This window comes from Lucilia cuprina, chromosome 5, assembly GCF_022045245.1.
Source record: "Lucilia cuprina isolate Lc7/37 chromosome 5, ASM2204524v1, whole genome shotgun sequence".
NCBI classification, from domain to species: domain Eukaryota; kingdom Metazoa; phylum Arthropoda; class Insecta; order Diptera; family Calliphoridae; genus Lucilia; species Lucilia cuprina.
In genome coordinates, this window is record NC_060953.1 from 27,599,537 (window position 1) to 27,617,891 (window position 18,355).

General features: G+C 30.4%; 1 protein-coding gene across 5 annotated transcripts in view; it reads right to left on the bottom strand.

Moving 5' to 3' along the window:
- LOC124419980 overlaps positions 1-18,355 on the bottom strand; it is a 110,522-nt gene that overhangs the window by 82,452 nt on the left and 9,715 nt on the right. Inside the window, exons 1-2 of one of the 5 annotated variants that reach the window (XM_046951334.1) lie at positions 16,185-18,345; positions 10,862-16,091 (exon numbers count right to left, since the gene is read on the bottom strand). The exons of 1 other annotated variant lie outside the window; for it this stretch is intronic. In XM_046951334.1, coding sequence (XP_046807290.1) covers positions 11,733-13,337 — 1,605 coding nt within the window. In that variant the 5' untranslated portion in view covers positions 13,338-16,091; positions 16,185-18,345 and the 3' untranslated portion in view covers positions 10,862-11,732. Of the gene's footprint in view, positions 1-10,861; positions 16,092-16,184; positions 18,346-18,355 lie in introns of those variants that run through there. 3 more of the 5 variants (XM_046951336.1, XM_046951335.1, XM_046951337.1) reach the window with 3 other exon arrangements.

Genomic DNA, 18,355 nt, shown 5'->3' on the forward strand with positions numbered 1-18,355 from the left:
ATAAAAGATATTATATAACTTAAAACAAAAAAACGGTTACACAATTTCTTCAGCGTAAATATAAATAAATTTATTTGATTTAGATCGAGTTTTGGAGTTGGCAATCCAATGCTATTTAATATTCAGATTAGTTAATCTAAAAATAATTTGATTCTGATGTTAATCCTCTTTGATATTTTTGATTACTAGATTAAACTTCGCAGTGTTGCCATTCAAAACAACAGAATGCGTCACTGTTTCTTATCAAAACAATGCATGTTTTATAAAAAAGAAGAAAACAGTTGCAAATGTAATATGAAAATTAATGAAAAATTAAATTTAAAACAAAAAATTATTGTGATATCCCCATAACTTAAACTAATCGATATATCAAACATTTGAATGTCTAATAAAAATCTTATTAATTTTTTTGCATCAACTGTTTACAATTTTGCATCTCAAGTTTAAATAGCTGATTGAGTATTCAAAAATATCTTTCGAAGATTAATTTTAATGTAATCCATAATCCTTCACCTAAAAATTAACCGTTTCTTAAAATGTTGATTCTGTACAAAACGAAATTAACACGATATTATGATTCTTTTAATGGATTTTCATTTTATTTCCTTGATATTGATTTATTTACAGTTTATCTAATTGATTAAAAAAGGTTAGCAATATATAGTTAATAAACTAAGTTTTGTTGCCAACCTTTTTAAAGAGGATTTTGTTTTTTTTCATAAATAAAGTTTGAATAAACAGGTAGGTGTAAATGCATGTTTTCCAATTAGAAATAGATTTGTGTAAAATGGGAAAACCATGAAAAAATATTAAAATACAAATTTTGGTGCATTTGTTTATGCATTTATTAATTTTCATCAAAATATGGAGGACAACAAACATTTTGCAATTTTAGAATCCCAGTTATTTTAGTTGGGGGTTTCAAATTATTTTTTAATTACTTTTTTATGTATTATAACTCACTAAAAATTTTTTCTAGGACTAACTAAATCCATTTATATTCTAATATTATTTATTATTATTTTCGAAATAAAATCAAAGAAACGCGTTTCTAAAAAATCTAATGTTTAAACGTTAGATTTTACGCTAAGTCAAATACTAACAAATTTTTATAGGTGTATAGAGCAATAAATCTGTTAAAAAATGTCAAAATTTAGACTTACCACTACTAAAATATCTAAATTTTTTTAAATTTTATAAAGTAATACAGCAATATTAAAAAACAAATATGAATGTATAGTCGGGCGGAGCCGACCATATGATACCGTACACCAGTCAGTATGTTAAAAATGGGGATTATTTAAAAAAATAAAGCATTTGATTTGTTTTTTAACTTAATTTGAGAACATTTTAAATTTTTTTTTGCAAAAAAAGAGATTTTTTACAAGAGGGCTCAATCAAATGGGAGTAGGGGAAAATATGGGCCATATTATGCTTTTAAATGTTGGTAGGGAAAGTAAAGTCGACTTTTGTTGACATAATAGATAATTTAAATTAATTATAAGCTCAAAAGCCCTATTTGGGGGGTATGGTTGGATGGGGGCTTGTCGAAATAATGGACCAATTTTAACAATTTCAATAGGCTTTGTCCTTGGGAAGCGTGTGTGCCAAATTTCATGCAATTATCTTGCGCACAAAGTTTACATGTACCTTGCGCACAAGGTTTTTATGAACAGTTAGCCAGACGGACGGATATAGTTTAATCGACTCAGAAAATTATTTTAAGCCGATTGGTATACTTTAAGGTGGGTATAGGACGAATATTTTTGTATGTTACAAACATCAGCACAAACCCAATTTACCCTATTTATTGGTTTTATTGTAAAAGTTTATTTTCGAATGAATATAAATTCAAAACATTTCTCAAATACAAAATTCAATACAAGGTTTTACAAAAAGGATGTTAACTAAATCTTAACACAAATACATTATTAACATCAATACTTTCCCTTGTTAAGATAATTTGTTAACATTTGAGAGTCCCAAAATTGCTTAAGGTTGAAATATTCAAACCTTGTTGCCTGTAGTGGTTTCGTCATCAAATCAGTTGATATTCTTATAACACAAATTTAATTTTCGGATACCTTTTCACGAATGAAAAAATGTTTCAACGCTATGTGTTTAGTGCGACGATGAAACTCTGCATTCTGAGCTAATCTTATTGCAGCATTATTGTTCACTTGCAATACTGGAACGTCTTTGTATCCAATTAACTCGGAATAGAGTCTTTTTAACCATATAATTTCTTTAGAATCTTCAGTAGCAGCAATGATTTCAGCTTCTGTTGTAGAAGTTGTTACTATCGATTGTCTTTGACTCATCCATGAAATTACAGCACCAGTGAATTTTATTATTATTTCTGATGTCGATATACCAGTCTTTAAGCAGCCTCCAAAATCAGCATCACTGTAGCATTCGAAATTTAAGTTATTGTCAGCCGTATAAGTAATACTATATTCTTTTGTTCCAGCAATATATCTAACAATATCTTCTTTTGAGGGATTATCTAAAGTTCTAAACAAGTATCCAATACTGTTTGCAAGATCTGGTCTAGTACCAAGCATTAAATACATAATTCCTCCCACTGCTTGTCGATAGGGAAATTTAGATAAGTCCTCAGCTTTTCCTGTTTCGGAATCTTCTACTATTTTGGTCATTGGAGTTGATACTGGTCTGCATTCATCAAAATTGAACCTCTCAAGTATTTTCTTAACATAAGCAGTTTGAGATATTCTTATTGCACCATTTTCTTTCTTTATCTCCAAACCCAAAAAATAATTAGCTTCTTTAGATGTAACTTTAAATTCAGCTCGTAACTCTTGTAATAAACTTCGAACTTCAATTTTGTCTGTTCCTGCAACCAAACCGTCATCTACATATAATACTAAAATAAGTTTCTTTTCATTTTTTATTCTTATGAATAGACACGGATCAGCTTCACAAACGTTAAATCCAATTTTTAATAAATATTTCACTAATCTCTTGTTCCAGCAACGAGGAGCTTGTTTTAAACCATATAAACTTCTTTTTAATTTACACACTCGTCATGTACCATCGCTATAGCCCACAGGTTGTTTCATAAATATTTCTTCTTCTAATTCTCCATAAATAAAAGCTGTTGCGACATCAAATTGAAATAGATGCTTATTATTACTAACTGCTATACTCAACACTACACGTATTGTTGCTAATCTTGCTACTGGGCTAAACGTTTCTTTGTTATCTATACCTTCTCTCTGTGTAAATCCTTTTATAACTAATCTGGCTTTAAACTTCTCTATAGTAGTAGTATAGTATCTAAATTTTTGTTGTTATCTTCTTTAGTATTTTGATCATCAGATACGCATGATATGATTCTTAAATGACGCACTCTAGGTTTCTTTCACATCCATAACTCATAAGGACTTTTATTTTCAACTAATGGCTTGTCAGTTCATATATTGATGTTCTTACTAATTCAGTCCATATAGCATCCGGAAACTCGATAACGCTCATCATCGTTATAAATGATGCACTCTAGGTTTCTTTCCCATCCATAACTCATAAGGACTTTTATTTTTTACTGATGACTTGCAAGTTCTGTTTAGTAAATATATTGATCTTCTTACAAATTCAGTCCATATAGCATCCGGAAACTTTGCTTCTGTATTGGAATATTTGAATGTAAGAGCCATCTCAACAGCTGTACGATTTTCTCTTTCACTAGCGCAATTCTCTTGTGGTGTACAGGAAGCTGTTAGTCTTGGCATGACGCCATTCTTTTTTAGAATTGACTTTATTTTATGGTTGTCAAACTCACCACCATTTTCACTTAATAATTCTTTTATATGATCACCAGGTACTTCTTTATAGAAAACGACTCACTAAATGGTCCACAGACATCAGCTGTCACGAGTTCACCAGGACTAGTAGCTTTATTTCTATGACCAAACGGCAACCGATGAGCTTTTCCATATATTTACAAACAGTTTTATCTGTTAGAAATATACTTTATAAACAAAACACTTTTCATATTCAACATATATATTTTAGTTAACTTTGAAATAATTTTTATATTGTTTTTCTGGGAACTTCAAAAATTTTTCTTCACACAACTTTTAGAACTTGTTCAATATAGTTTATTGTTAAATAAAATATTATTATTTTATATAAAAAGAAAATCTCTCTTAAATTTATTAAGAGGATTTCCATCAGGTTATGGGCCTAGACAGAACGTTTGGAAAAAAAAAATTATTGCAAGAATCTCAAGATGGCATCGCCGTCTCTGTATCAGATAGAAAAGCTCGAAGAGAAGAATTATGAGGCGTGGAAAATTCACATGAGAAGTATCCTGATTCATGCTGGAACATGGAAATATGTAAATGGTGATGAACAAATTGATACAAAATGGGCTCCAGATAAAATACTGGAATGGGGAACCAATGATGAAAAGGCATTGGCAACCATCATGTTAAGTGTGAAGTCTTCGCAACTTAATTATATTAAAAATATAAAAAAAACTAAAGATGATTGGGATAAACTCAAAGAAGTTTATTAACCTAGTGGTCCAATGCAGAAAGTTTCCTTATACAAAAAGCTGCTAAATGTAAACATGAAGGACGAATACTTAAATAATTTTTGCGATATTACGGAAAAATTAGCTGATGTTGGAATCTGTATACAAGATGAATTACTTGTCATCATTCTACTATCAAGTCTACCCAAAGAATACGAAAATTTTGTTGTAGCAATAGAAACGAGAGATTCTCTACCAGCATTAGGCACACTAACACTCAAACTATTGGAAGAACATGAACGCCGAAATCATCAAAATGATCAATCAACAGTACAGCAAGCTTTCAGTGCAACTAAAAGCGAAGGTGGAAACAAGAATTGGAAAAACAAAGAAGCTGCAAAGGTAACAAAAGGAAATTGTTTTATATGTGGTAAAAAGGGTCACAAACAAATGTAAAACAAAACGTGATCAACAAAAGTCTTACAGCCTTATTGCAATGGCGAAATCTGAACAAGTTAGTAGTCCAAAGTCCTGGTACATTGATAGTGGAGCTACAAGTAACATGTGTGCAAATCGAAACTTATTTACAAAATTAGATGAATGTAATGACAACATTATGTTAGCAAATAATAAATCAGTTGTTGCCAAAGGAATTTGAACTGTCAATATTTTTGTTAATAATAGTATAATTGAACTAAAAGATGTTTTGTATTCTCCAGAATTGAATGGTAATTTTTTATCGGTCAGCAAAGTTTAATCAACATGGTGCAGTTTTTACTGATGAAAACAATGATTATATTTTGAAAGCCAGAATAGAAGACAACCTATTTGTATTTGATGTTGAAAAACCTGAGGAGAAAGCATGTGCATTAAATTCAAGCAATGAAGTTTGGCATCGAAGGTATGGACATCTTAACTATCAAAGTCTCTGTGATTTATCCAAGAAAAATATGATAAATGGTATGGATATAAATAAAGATTCGGGTGAACCATGTAAAACCTGTATGGTAAGCAAAATTCATGCAGCTAAATTTCCAAAACACTCGGAGAGTGGTCCTATGAATATAGATTCAATTGGTGGATCAAAATATTTCCTGACATTCATAGATGACAAATCCAGGAAAATTTTTGTATATTTTCTCAAATACAAGAGCGAAGTTTTCGAAAAATTTAAATTATTTAAAGAAATGGTAGAGCGACAAACTAATCGTGAAATAAAATTCCTCCGCAGTGACAATGGTGGAGAATACCTTAGTAAAGAATTTAGCCAGTATTTAGAACAATGTGGAATACAACGACAGCTTACTGTACCCTATACGCCGCAGCAAAATGGTGTGGCTGAAAGAGCTAATCGAACTACAGTAGAAATGGCTCGATGTATGTTAGTTGAGTCGGGACTTAGTCAAAATCTTTGGGCTGAAGCAGTAGCAACAGCAGTATATTTACGTAACAGATCTCCCTCAAAAAGTCTAAATGACAAAACTCCATATGAAATTTGGAACCATAGAAAAATAAATAGAAGTGTTACTGAGAGTAAGAAATATTACTCTCTTACATGTACAGGTTCTGTGTGAATTTAATACAATTGTATGAGTATTTTTATTTTTGTTTACATAAAATAACAAAAATATGAAAGTACAGAATGTATCCGAATACATCATACCCTACCACATTGCGAGTAAGTAGCAATAAGTTATTTAGTATTTTTTAATGTAGAAGTTATATTCAAGAGATTGATGTTTGCTTAATTAATGAATGTACTACTCATTATAACAATATGTAATCAAAATTTCGTATATATAAAATTTGTTGAGCCTAATTTTATAAATACCCTATTCTTGTATAGCATGTGCCGCTTACAAAAAAAGTTCAATAGGCTAATTTATGGACGGATTACATCATTACATCGACGCAGGTGTTACAAACTTTAAGACATAAACAAAATTCCGTTCCCATTAGTGTGGTGTAGGGTGTATTTTGACTGCATTTGGGCTGCTTTGAAATTAACAATAATCGTTCATATCAAGCGTTAATTTTAGCATTAGCACAATTCCTTTGGCAAAATAGCCCCTGCTGCTGCAATAAACACTGCTAAAAGTTATGTTTTTCCTATAAAATTATTGAAAACATTTTCAGAAAAAAACAAATTTTTCAATCGTTTTTATTTTTTTAATATAATTTTTAAGTGTCAATATTGACTCAACCCAGCAAACACAAAGAGTTTATTTAAAATTAAGAATAATTTTTAAAGAAGATGTTTCTTACATTGGTCAACTGATATTGAATAAAAATGGCTAATTCAAAACATTATTTCATAAAATATCGAAATATAATGTCAAACAAAAATATAAAAACTTTTTAAACGAAAGAGTTTGTGTTTGTTGGGTTACATATTTTTCAACTAATACATTCTCACGACTTAGGTTTTTGACAGCAGACTTAGGTTTTGTCATTCTCAGTTTCAGTTCTATGTATACCTTTTCTATGTTTGGAACGGTCGTAAACCAAACGTCAAACATTTAAAAGTTTTTGGTTCTAATGTGGTTGTTTTAAATAAAAAGAAGGGTAAAAAATTTTAAATAGTAAAAATAATGATACTAATAAAGAAATGCGACAAACGAATAATGAAGAAATGCAACAAACGTAGAATATAGAAGAGCCAGAAATTAATGTCAGTTCTGATGAAGAAGACTTGTTATATTTTGAAGCGGAAAATAGCGACAGTTCTTCTATTGAAGATGCCAAGATGCATTACCCAGTCCAAATAATAAAAAATGGATAGAAGCTATGGAAAAGGAAATTTATTCATTACAACAAAAAGGAACATGGTCGTTAGAAGATTTGCCAAAAGGTCAAAAAGCAATTAAGAACAAATGGGTATACACGTTGAAGAAAAATAGTGAAGGTAAAATCGAACGATATAAAGCAAGTTAGTAGCTAAAGGATATAGACAAAAGTATGGATTAAACTACAAAGAAACGTTTTCCCCTGTTATAGGACATGAAACAATAAGAATGGTTTTGGCATTAGCAGTTGAACACAATATACACCTACACCAGTTAGATGTTGTTACAGCATACTTAAATGGAGACTTAAACGATGTTATTTACATGCAACAACCAAAGAGTTTTGAAGATAAGAATTCACCGAATAAAGTTTTACATTTGCATAAGACTTTATACGGCTTAAAGCCGTATATTAAATGATGTTTTATGCAAAATTCAGAATTAATAGTTGCAAAAACGAGCCCTGTTTATATAAAAAGATAACTAATAATAATCTAATTATAGTTGCAGTTTATGTGGACGATATTATTGTTGGATGTACGGATCAAAATGAAATCTTAACTTTTAAATCAGAAATAGCCAAAGAATTTGATGTCACAGATAAAGGATTATTGGAACATTTTTTGGACATCAAGTTCAAACGAGATGGTAAAACCGGAAATATTGAGATCAGCCAAGAAATATATATTAAAGATTTGCTGAAAGAGTACAATATGGAAAACTGTAAGCCATCATCAGTACCACTAGATCCCAATTATTAAATTAAATGTGATGAAAATACTGAAAAAAGTTGATAGTACTTTATACCAATCACTTATTGGAGCTTTATTATATCTAGGACTAACTACAAGGCCAGATATATTACATTCCGTATCAAAGTTAGCTCAAAGAAACGCAAATCCACATGTAGAACATTTTAAAACGGCGAAAAATATACTACGTTATTTGAAAGGTACGCAAAGTCTAAAATTGAAATTTTGTAAAAGTGGCAGCAAATTGGTTGGATATGCAGATGCGGATTGGGGTAGATCCGCATGACAGATTCCGCATACATATTCTACTTAGGAAATTGTCCAATATCCTGGGAATCTAAAAAGCAATCAACAACAGCCTTAAACAGCACTGAAGCTGAATACATGTCAGTATCAAATGCGCCGAAAGAAGCAGTATACTTGAGAAGGTTGCTACAAGAACTTGGTTTTTCAAATGAAGAAAGTGTCGAATTAAACGTCGGTAATCAAGGGGCCTTAAAATTAGCAACAGATCCAGTATTTCATAATCGTAGCAAGCATATAGATATCAAACATCATCACATTAGAGAAGTTGTCAATAATAATGAAGTTAGTTTGAAATATTGTCCAACAGAAGATATGGTTGCAGATATTTTTACGAAAAATTTGGTCAAAGCAAAACATAATAAGTTTGTTGAATTGTTAAAATTGAAATATTAATTTTAATTTGTAAAAATATACATGTTGAGGAGGAGTGTTAGAAATATACTTTATAAACAAAACACTTTTCATATTCAACATACAGTGTCTCTCATAAGTATTCGAATTTAAGTATAATGTGAAAAGAAACCAAATATAATAACATATTTTGTATGCAAAATTAATAAATTAATTTGTTAAATTGTCTAGACAGTCCTTAACTTTGATATCACGCTTTTTTAAATTTACAAAATTCACATTTACTTAAATTAATTTAGCTTTATTTAAAAAAAGTCCATAAAATTACTTCAAAAAAGTATTCGAATTTTTCCTGTATTTCATATTTGACCATATTTTACGAAACACAAAAATTAGAATCGAACGGTCTTTTTGCTTAAAATTGTTTTAAGGGGTTACTATCAACGGAAAAGATATATTTTTGGCCCATTTGGCCCACAATTTTGGGGCATTTGTACCATCTTTTTATATAATATCATTAAAATTATGATTTATGATTTTTGACCATATTTGCCATTTTTTCTATTTTTTTAAAAGATAAAACTAAAATTTAATATTAGGATTTAATAGATTCCTTAAGGTATCTAAAAATAATAATTTTTGTTATAAGGATCTGTTTTTAAACATTCCAAGATATATTTGGTTGTTGTTGTTGTTGTAGCAGCGACACGTGTAAAGTCGGTGTGGCTGGGTTGACAATCCTTGGTCGTTGTTCGTTGAACTCCGAGTCGTTCCGGTGCGAAGAACCAATTGTCGTGGGAACGATATTTTTGGTATAGTTCTTCTGTTTCTAATTGAATTATCTGGATCTTAAGTACCTTTTCGTACCACTAGGATCGATATTTTCCGACAAAGTTGGCTAGTATATATAATTGTAAATATCAGCATTAATATATTTTAAATTTTCAAGACATCGTAGCGGTGTACAACTCCAAAACATGCCTTAACAAAACTTCATCCTATACAGTAGATTTTAGTTTTTACTACTCATAATATTCACGATTATGTTGCCTATTACAAAAACACTGTATGTAAAAAATTTTGGGCTTATTTTGATCATAGTAGATAATATTTAAACAGATATGAATATTTTTAAGTTAGACCATAATAATATGGTGACATTCAGCCTAGAGGCCATTGGTTATAAAAAGAATGATTCCACTATATTGAATGGCGTTTCTTCGAGGCATGCTTTGGAGTTATAAACTTCCACAATATATTGAAAACTTAAAATGTATAACAGCTGATATCTAAAACAATATATAGAAGACAAGTTTCCCCGAAAATTTTTGACCCTAGTATTTTAAAAAATGGACTTGAGTTCCAGTAAATTGAATTAGCGATAGAAGAATGATTCCAATAATATATCTTGGAACGTTTAAATACATATTATTGTAATAAAAAAATATTATTTTTAGATGCCCTAAGGGAGAGAAAAAAAAGAGAAAAAAATTCAAATATTGCCAAAAACCGCCATTTTAATGATATTACATAAAAAGATGGTACAAATACCACAAAATTGTGCACCAAATAATCCAAAATTATATCGATTCGGTTGATATTTACCCCTTAAAACAATTTTTAGCAAAAAAACCATTCGATTCTAAGTTTTGTGTTTCGTATAATATAGTCAAATATGAAATACAGAAAAAATTCGAATACTTTTGTGAGGTAATATTATTCACTTTTTTCAAATAAAGCTAAATTAATTTAAGTAAATGAATTTTTAAAGTTTTAAAAAGCGTAAAAGCGCAAAGCTAAGGTCTGTCTAGTGAATTTAACAAATTTATTTATTAATTTTACATACAAAATATGTTATTAAATTAATTTTCTTTTCATATTATACCTAAATTCGAATACTTATGAGAGACACTGTATATATTTTAGTTAACTATGATATAATTTTTTTATTGTTTTTCTGGGAACTTCAAAAATTTTTCTTCACACAACTTTTAGAACTTGTTCAATATAGTTTATTGTTAAATAAAATATTATTATTTTATATAAAAAGAAAATCTGTCTTAAATTTATTAAGAGGATTCCATCATTATCATCTTTAACACTAATTCCCATTTCTAATTTAAGAATCTTCTATATGTGTCTGTTTGGCATCAATCCAATTTGTCCAAGTTTTTATGAAAATAAAACAAAATAAAGTTTCAAATTTTATGAGACGTAGATCTCTTTTATTTAGAACCCAATATTACCTCGTAGAAGGTTTGCAGGTTTTTTATGTAAAAAATAATGTGCACGTAGTGCTTGTCGTAGACAACATCAATATCTTAAGACTGAGTAAAAAAAACAAGCTTAATTTGGTGGCAAAACAATATGTAAGTACCGTTAACGGTTTACTCGTTACAATCTTCCAGCAAAGATGTATAAAATTGGCATTAGATTCTAACGTTGTTAAAAATAGTATTATTCATTAAAAGGAGCAATTACCAAAATGCAGCTCGCAACAAAACTCGCTTAAACATTGCCGGCCACCTTGCAATATCTCAAGCATATTGTAACTAATAATTCATTCGCAATATCTTAAGCCGAATGAAGCAAATTAAAATATAATAACATTCGCAATATCTTAAGCCGAATGAATCATGGTTGGTTTTATGACAGATCCATCAACTGTATAAACTAAATACTTAAATATTAGGCAAAACGTAAACATATTTTAGTGAGCTTATTTAGTGATAATGAAGTAAATTTTTCGATAAAAGTATTTCAGTTCCTATGCGACCAAGTCGAATATTCCGGAAAGTTAATAACTGAATTAAATTGATTAGGATTAACTGGAACTGTCAGAATCCAGCCAAAAATCGTCTTTTGTGCTAATAACGACCCTAATAAGTTTCGTTGTATATCCGGTAAAACAATCCAAGGGTATAGATCAGCGCCAATAAGGATATCAATAGGTCGGCTATCAAAAGGATTAAAATCCGCCAAACGAAGATTTGGCAATAATTTTTGAATGTTGGCGTTAACGGAAGTCGTAGGCAAATTTGTCTATATTTCTGGTAAAACAAATGCATTTATATTTAGTTCTACGGAAGAATCGAAGTTAGATCCGATTTTCAAAGAACAAATATTTCTTGAAACTACTGATGCAGTATTATTGACACCAGAAATTTGAACATTCGTAGAACGCGAGGAAATGTTAAACCTTTTTCGTAATCGCTCTGTAATAAATGAGCATTCCGAACCCGGATCAATCAAAGCACGGACCTGATACTTATTGTTATTATGTTTTATAGTAACAGTCGCTGTCCCTAAGAGTACGAACTGATTATATCGAGTATGAAATACTTGACGGTTTGACATAATATTATTCGACGTATTCGGTGTTGGATAATTTTGTAGCGCGTTAGTGGTTCGTAGAACCGCGTCTGAATTGCGATCAGTAGAAGCAGAAGGCGTTTCTGTATGCTGAATATGAAGCATAGAATGGTGCCGATTATTGCAAATAAAACAATTACTATTAACTTTACAATTGCTGACATTATGTGTCCTCGAAAGGCAATTATAACAGCAATTATATTTGTTTACGGTAGAAATTCTATCCATTATTGAAAGATTTTTAAACTTTAGACAATTTCGCAAAAAATGAGACTGGTTAGGACACAAGATACACGACATTTTAGTAGAAGTAGCATCGTAGGAATGTTTTGAAGATTCCACGTCAGAAGAGTTTGTCCCTTTAAGGTCGTGAAGACATTGCAATGTTTGAATTCTTTCCGTCAGAAAGTTATCAAAATCATGCCAAGTACACAACACAGATTTGTCCTTAACGCCCCGTTCCCATAAAATCACAGTTGACCTAGGCAGACGCTGAATACATATGAAAGTAATAATTGGGTCCCAATTCTCAGTAGGAATTTTATAAATAGAAATAGCAGTAAGGCAACTATTAATTCCTCGTTGTAAAGTTTTAAGGGCTGTTATTGATTCCTTGTCAAAGGAAGGAAGACCAAATAAAAGTTTGAGTTGGTTATGTACCAACATACGAGTATTTTCATATGTTTCTTTCAAATCGCGCCAGGCTAAGTCAAAACTTTCATTAATTAAGGGATATTTAGATACGATATCTTTAGCTTCACCCTCGGTTTTACGTATTAAATGGCAAAGTCGTTCTATATTACTAAGCCGCGTGCTATTTATATAAATTGCCGTGAATAAATCTCTAAAAGTAGGCCAAGAAACATAATCCCCACCGAATGTGTCAACATCACAAGGTGGTAGAGTCAGATTGTGTTCTGAAGTGCCAGTATTTAAATTTACCGTTGAAGAATCACTATTCTTCGAATCACGTTTAAATTTGTCCATTTTCTGATTAATAGAGCCTAAACATTGAAAATAAGCCATGTATGTGGTCTGATATTTAGACGCTGCCACATCTACATCACTAGATCCACTGGGTGGGATAGTTTCGAAAAACTTCTGACAAGAAGTATAAGTTGTTCTAACTTCCTCCCACAATCGTCTTATTTCCTCGCCCTGTATCTCTAAGGTAAAAATGTTATGAATATCCTCACCTAAATCATTAAACATCGCGCCGAAAGTAACAAGAGCATCCGATGCTCTAATAAATTCGTTTAGTGGCATAACAGACATGTTTAATATAAAAAAAATTAATAAAATGTAAGGAAATTAAAAATCAGAACTAATTCACGACAAAAAATATTATAATTAGTTTTAAATGTCAAGCAACAAACGTGACAATGGCTAAACTGACCGACCGTAGGGTGACCAATATAATGGAAGAACAAGAATTAACCGTATATGTATTTTGTTTTTATATTTTACAGATGTAAATCTGTAAACAAATGAAGCACAAAAGGAAATATAAAATCACTAATTTATTGAAAATAAAAAAATAACTTTAATTTATTGTCAGTCGGAGCAAAAAAAAAAATTTAAATTTCCAAAAAATAAAGGGATAGATTGCACTGTATTCAATATTAAAAGTAAAAATTACGAAAAAATACAAAAAGAACTTTGTGAATGTGTGCGCGTTAAAACAACCGAGTTTTTTATCACTTCACTTTTGCTCACAAAATATATTTACGTACCTTAATTATTTCGTAGAAATAAATAATAAATATATTGCCAGTGGACTGTATTATTGAGAATGATGGACTTCAAAAGATGCCAATAAAATCCAGTACTCAATTCAAGAATCCGGTTCGCTAGGACCAAATGTTTGGCATCAATCCAATTTGTCCAAGTTTTTATGAAAATAAAACAAAATAAAGTTTCAAATTTTATGAGACGTAGATCTCTTTTATTTAGAACCCAATATTACCTCGTAGAAGGTTTGCAGGTTTTTTATGTAAAAAATAATGTGCACGTAGTGCTTGTCGTAGACAACATCAATATCTTAAGACTGAGTAAAAAAAACAAGCTTAATTTGGTGGCAAAACAATATGTAAGTACCGTTAACGGTTTACTCGTTACAATCTTCCAGCAAAGATGTATAAAATTGGCATTAGATTCTAACGTTGTTAAAAATAGTATTATTCATTAAAAGGAGCAATTACCAAAATGCAGCTCGCAACAAAACTCGCTTAAACACTTGGTGAACACTTGGTGACCCCATCTTTCATGATAAAGTTGAAGTAAATCGAAATCTAGAACTTCATTAACTTCTTCCATATCATACTGCTATATCGCTTTTATATTGGCTTTATAAAGTGTACCTACCACATACTGATCTTGACCCACATAAAACTATTTCACCATCAACAAATAGTTTACAATTGGTTGCTGTCGATATAAATCTGCTATTTGGTTGTTTATTCTGAACTGATAGCACTGAAAATAAATTCCTTGTGATGTTAGGTACATACCAAACGACTGTTAAACACAGCCTCTCTGTCTTGTTCTTGACTTTCGATTCAATTTCTATTGTACCTTTGCCAAAGGCTTGTAGAACTTCTTTACCTGCAGCTCTTATGAAATTTGGACTTGAAAATGACTGAAAATCTTTGAAATTGTCTTTACTATTAGTTTTATGACGTGTTGCTCCATTGTCAATCCACCAGCATGTGGTATCGGCATCTTGCACCACATTTGCTTCCTCACAAAAAACAGGCAATCACTTTTGACTCACAGCTTTGCTTCTTTACTAGGCATACCATCTGCTGCCCACTTGCGACAATCACGTAACCAATGTCCTTTCTTCTTACAGTAGTTGAAAACATCACTATTTTTCTTGTTAAATTTGTTATAATTTTCAGATTTCTTAAATTTCGTTTTTGCTATTAGTGCTACTTGAGTTGAGGTAGTATCGCCTTTTCCAAAGTTCCTTTGATACATAGTCATTTGCATACATAGCTCTTCAAATGTATTCTATTCATTTTTGCTTAACATCATCCAACTTGATTTGAACGTGTCGAATTTTGATAGTAGTATGTACAAAATCTTACCCACTAGCAATAAATCTGGTAATTCGTTTAAATTCTTTTAGTCCATTGTTGAATTCTAACCATAATCCTTTTAATTTGGCAATATGCATTGTGACATCTTGATTGTCATCCCAAACGAACGAGAAAAAGTCTGCACATACCTTGAAAAATTGATCTTTTGCTGTTGCTTCGAAAAGATTTTTAAGAGCATCCCACACATCTGCAGCACTTTCTTTATCAATAACTTTTTGGTAAATTTCATCACAAACAAACCGCTTTGTTCTTGATATATTTTTTTTGTTCCGCTGTGGCTGTTGATTCTAGAGGAGTTGGCTTATATAATTTTCTATCAATTACATCCAATGTTCCTTCATGGTAATCTAAAAGATCTCTCTCTCTCTCTTTCTTTTCAAGGTTTTAAAAAAAGGGTGTTAACTAAATCTTAACACAAATACATTATTAAGTGGTGTAGGGTATACAAATTAACAAAATTGGAATGGATTGATAAATTTTGACAGTTTTCACTGATTAATCCCGAAAATTTAACACATCCAATAAAAATAAACTGTTTTTCGTCCTTTGTGAATTTTATAAATATTTTTAAAATGAAATGAATCTTAAAATTAAAGTGTAAATATAGATAATAAATTTAATGTATAATTTTTTTGAAGGAAAGATTTAAGAAAAACACCTTCAGTAAAAAGGAACTTTTTAAAAAATACGTTAAAATTTAGTTAATCAAACTAAACAGATTCTGATGAATAATGTCAACTACAAGCTCTCGATATGCTGCATCAAATGACGGTCACTGAAGCCATTAACGGTTACAGACCAAAATCAACATCACTTCGTTCTCGGATTGTGTTATTAAAATCCTCACGATTTAGTATTTTTTCAATTGTCTGGTTTTATATATAAAACATACTGAATTTATAGATTATGACAATTATAACCACCTCCACTACAAAAACATCAATTGCAAAATAATACACCGAAAATGTAATACACAATTCAAATCACTGTTTTTAATTTTATTATACACAATTGTACATACCATTAATAATGTCATCATTTTTTTCTTTTCCAAAAGATTTGATTAGCACTAAAGGATACATGTCTAAAATAAAATGCAATAATTCAAATGTAAACAATTTTATACAATTGTAAATATTAGAAGTTAAGTTGTCAACATATTGTATATCAAGGCGAATTAACATAAGGTGGTGTTATTTTAACAGCTGATTATACTTTTATGTGCAAAACCAAGGTAAATTCACATAAGGCAATGTCAGGTCGGAAACAACAAAATTTTCACATTTTGTTTTTTAAAACATGGAGGTTTTGTTTTGAATTTTCGTTCCTCGACTTGTAAACAAATTGAAATGAATAATCGTTCCACGACTTGTAAACAAATTGAATTGAATAATCCAAAATATAAACGAAGTTTTTCTCCGTTTAATGGAAATTTTTATATATGTTAACTAACACCACTTTATGTGAATTCGCCTTGGACCAACAGTTGAAAAAGAGCTTTTATGACAGTTGATAGAAACTTTTTCTCTACCAACCGGAGAGATGCTGTATATTACAAAAGTAAGAAATGTATGACCGCACATAAAAAATAATTTCACTAACACTCTTGCAACATTTTTTTTTATAAAATTGCAAAACAAAAAAAGTAGTTATTGGATAATTCCATCAATAACGACAGTCAAATGACCGGTAAAATGACTGTTGATGTACCCATGGTTTCGTAAAACAACTACATTTGATTGTTAGTGTATTTCAGAGATATATCTTTCGACGTTATAAATTAATTATTTCTGTAAAAGCCAAAGATCAAGAAGCAAAATTAAATAAAAATACAAAGACTATAAATTATTAATAATAAAGAGAATTATTATAAACAGAATTTAAAAATAGTACAGGAAGTGGAGCTGATGATAAACACTTCGGAGTTTAATCAATCTATGGTAACTTTATTACTTACTTTTAGTTTTTATATTTCGATATTTATATGTATTTCTTTACAGACAACTTATTTCCACAAATTGAAAGGAGCATCCGCGGATTTAAGATCCTGCGAGGTATGCAAAATGATGAAATGATTGTTAATTATGCTTATTATATTAATAAAACTAAAATATATATCTTAAAATAAAATATATATCTTAATATATTGTGTTTTATTATAAATTGGTATAGCCGTCACATTTGCGGATATATTCATCAAATATGATTAGTCAACAATGACCGATAAATGCATCATTTTTAGATTGTTAACTGTGATAGATAAATCAATAATGCATGGTCAGTCAATTGTGACTAATATTTACGTCATCCTTGGTTAGTAAACAACAAAAGAGTGAGGAGCTCAAATATATGTTTTAAAGTCGATAGAATTCATAAGTGCAAGGGAGAAGACAAATCACATGTACACAAATGTTTCCATCACTTTTGCCCATTTACCTTAAGAAATTGATAGAAACTTTGTTCTACGCTGTGATAGAAATAATACATTAGTAGAGCCAGTCAAATGACCGATCAAATGACTATCACTGTTCTGGTAGGGAAGTTGCCTGTTTCTCCGTTTAATGGAATAACACCTTAATACCCTAGAACGATGAAATCCGGAAAAAATGTATGCCATTCGATTTCTACATTTTCAACTTGAAGTTCTATATAGGTTTTTATCGTGCACAAGATCGTCCGATAACAGTTATATATCATTTTATATATACGGTCATAGTATTTTTTTTTGTAAAAAAAAGTTTGTTGTTGTAGTACACACCATAGAACGATAAAATCCGGAAAAAATATATGCCATCCAATTTCTACACTTTCAACTTAAAGTTCTATATAGGTTTTTATCATGCACAAGATCGTCCGATAGCAGTTATATATCATTTTATACATACGGTCATAGTAAAATTTTTTTGAATGTTTTTTTTAAAGGCATTCTGTAATGATAGGTTAGGTTAGGTTTGCACAGGTAGCCAATGTCGGCTTTACTTGGGTCCATGTCGATCCATTTGTAAAAATACCTGTAAGAAGAAAAAAGAGAAGAGAGGGAGAGATTGAGGAGAGTGAAAGAACAGAAACAGTTGCAAAGAGAAGGAGAAGGAGAGGATGAGAAGTGAGAAAGCCAGGGCAGTTGCCATGGGTGAGTAGTGTGAGTTATAGGATTCACACCCAATTTGACAAATTAATGAACTCTAGAAGACG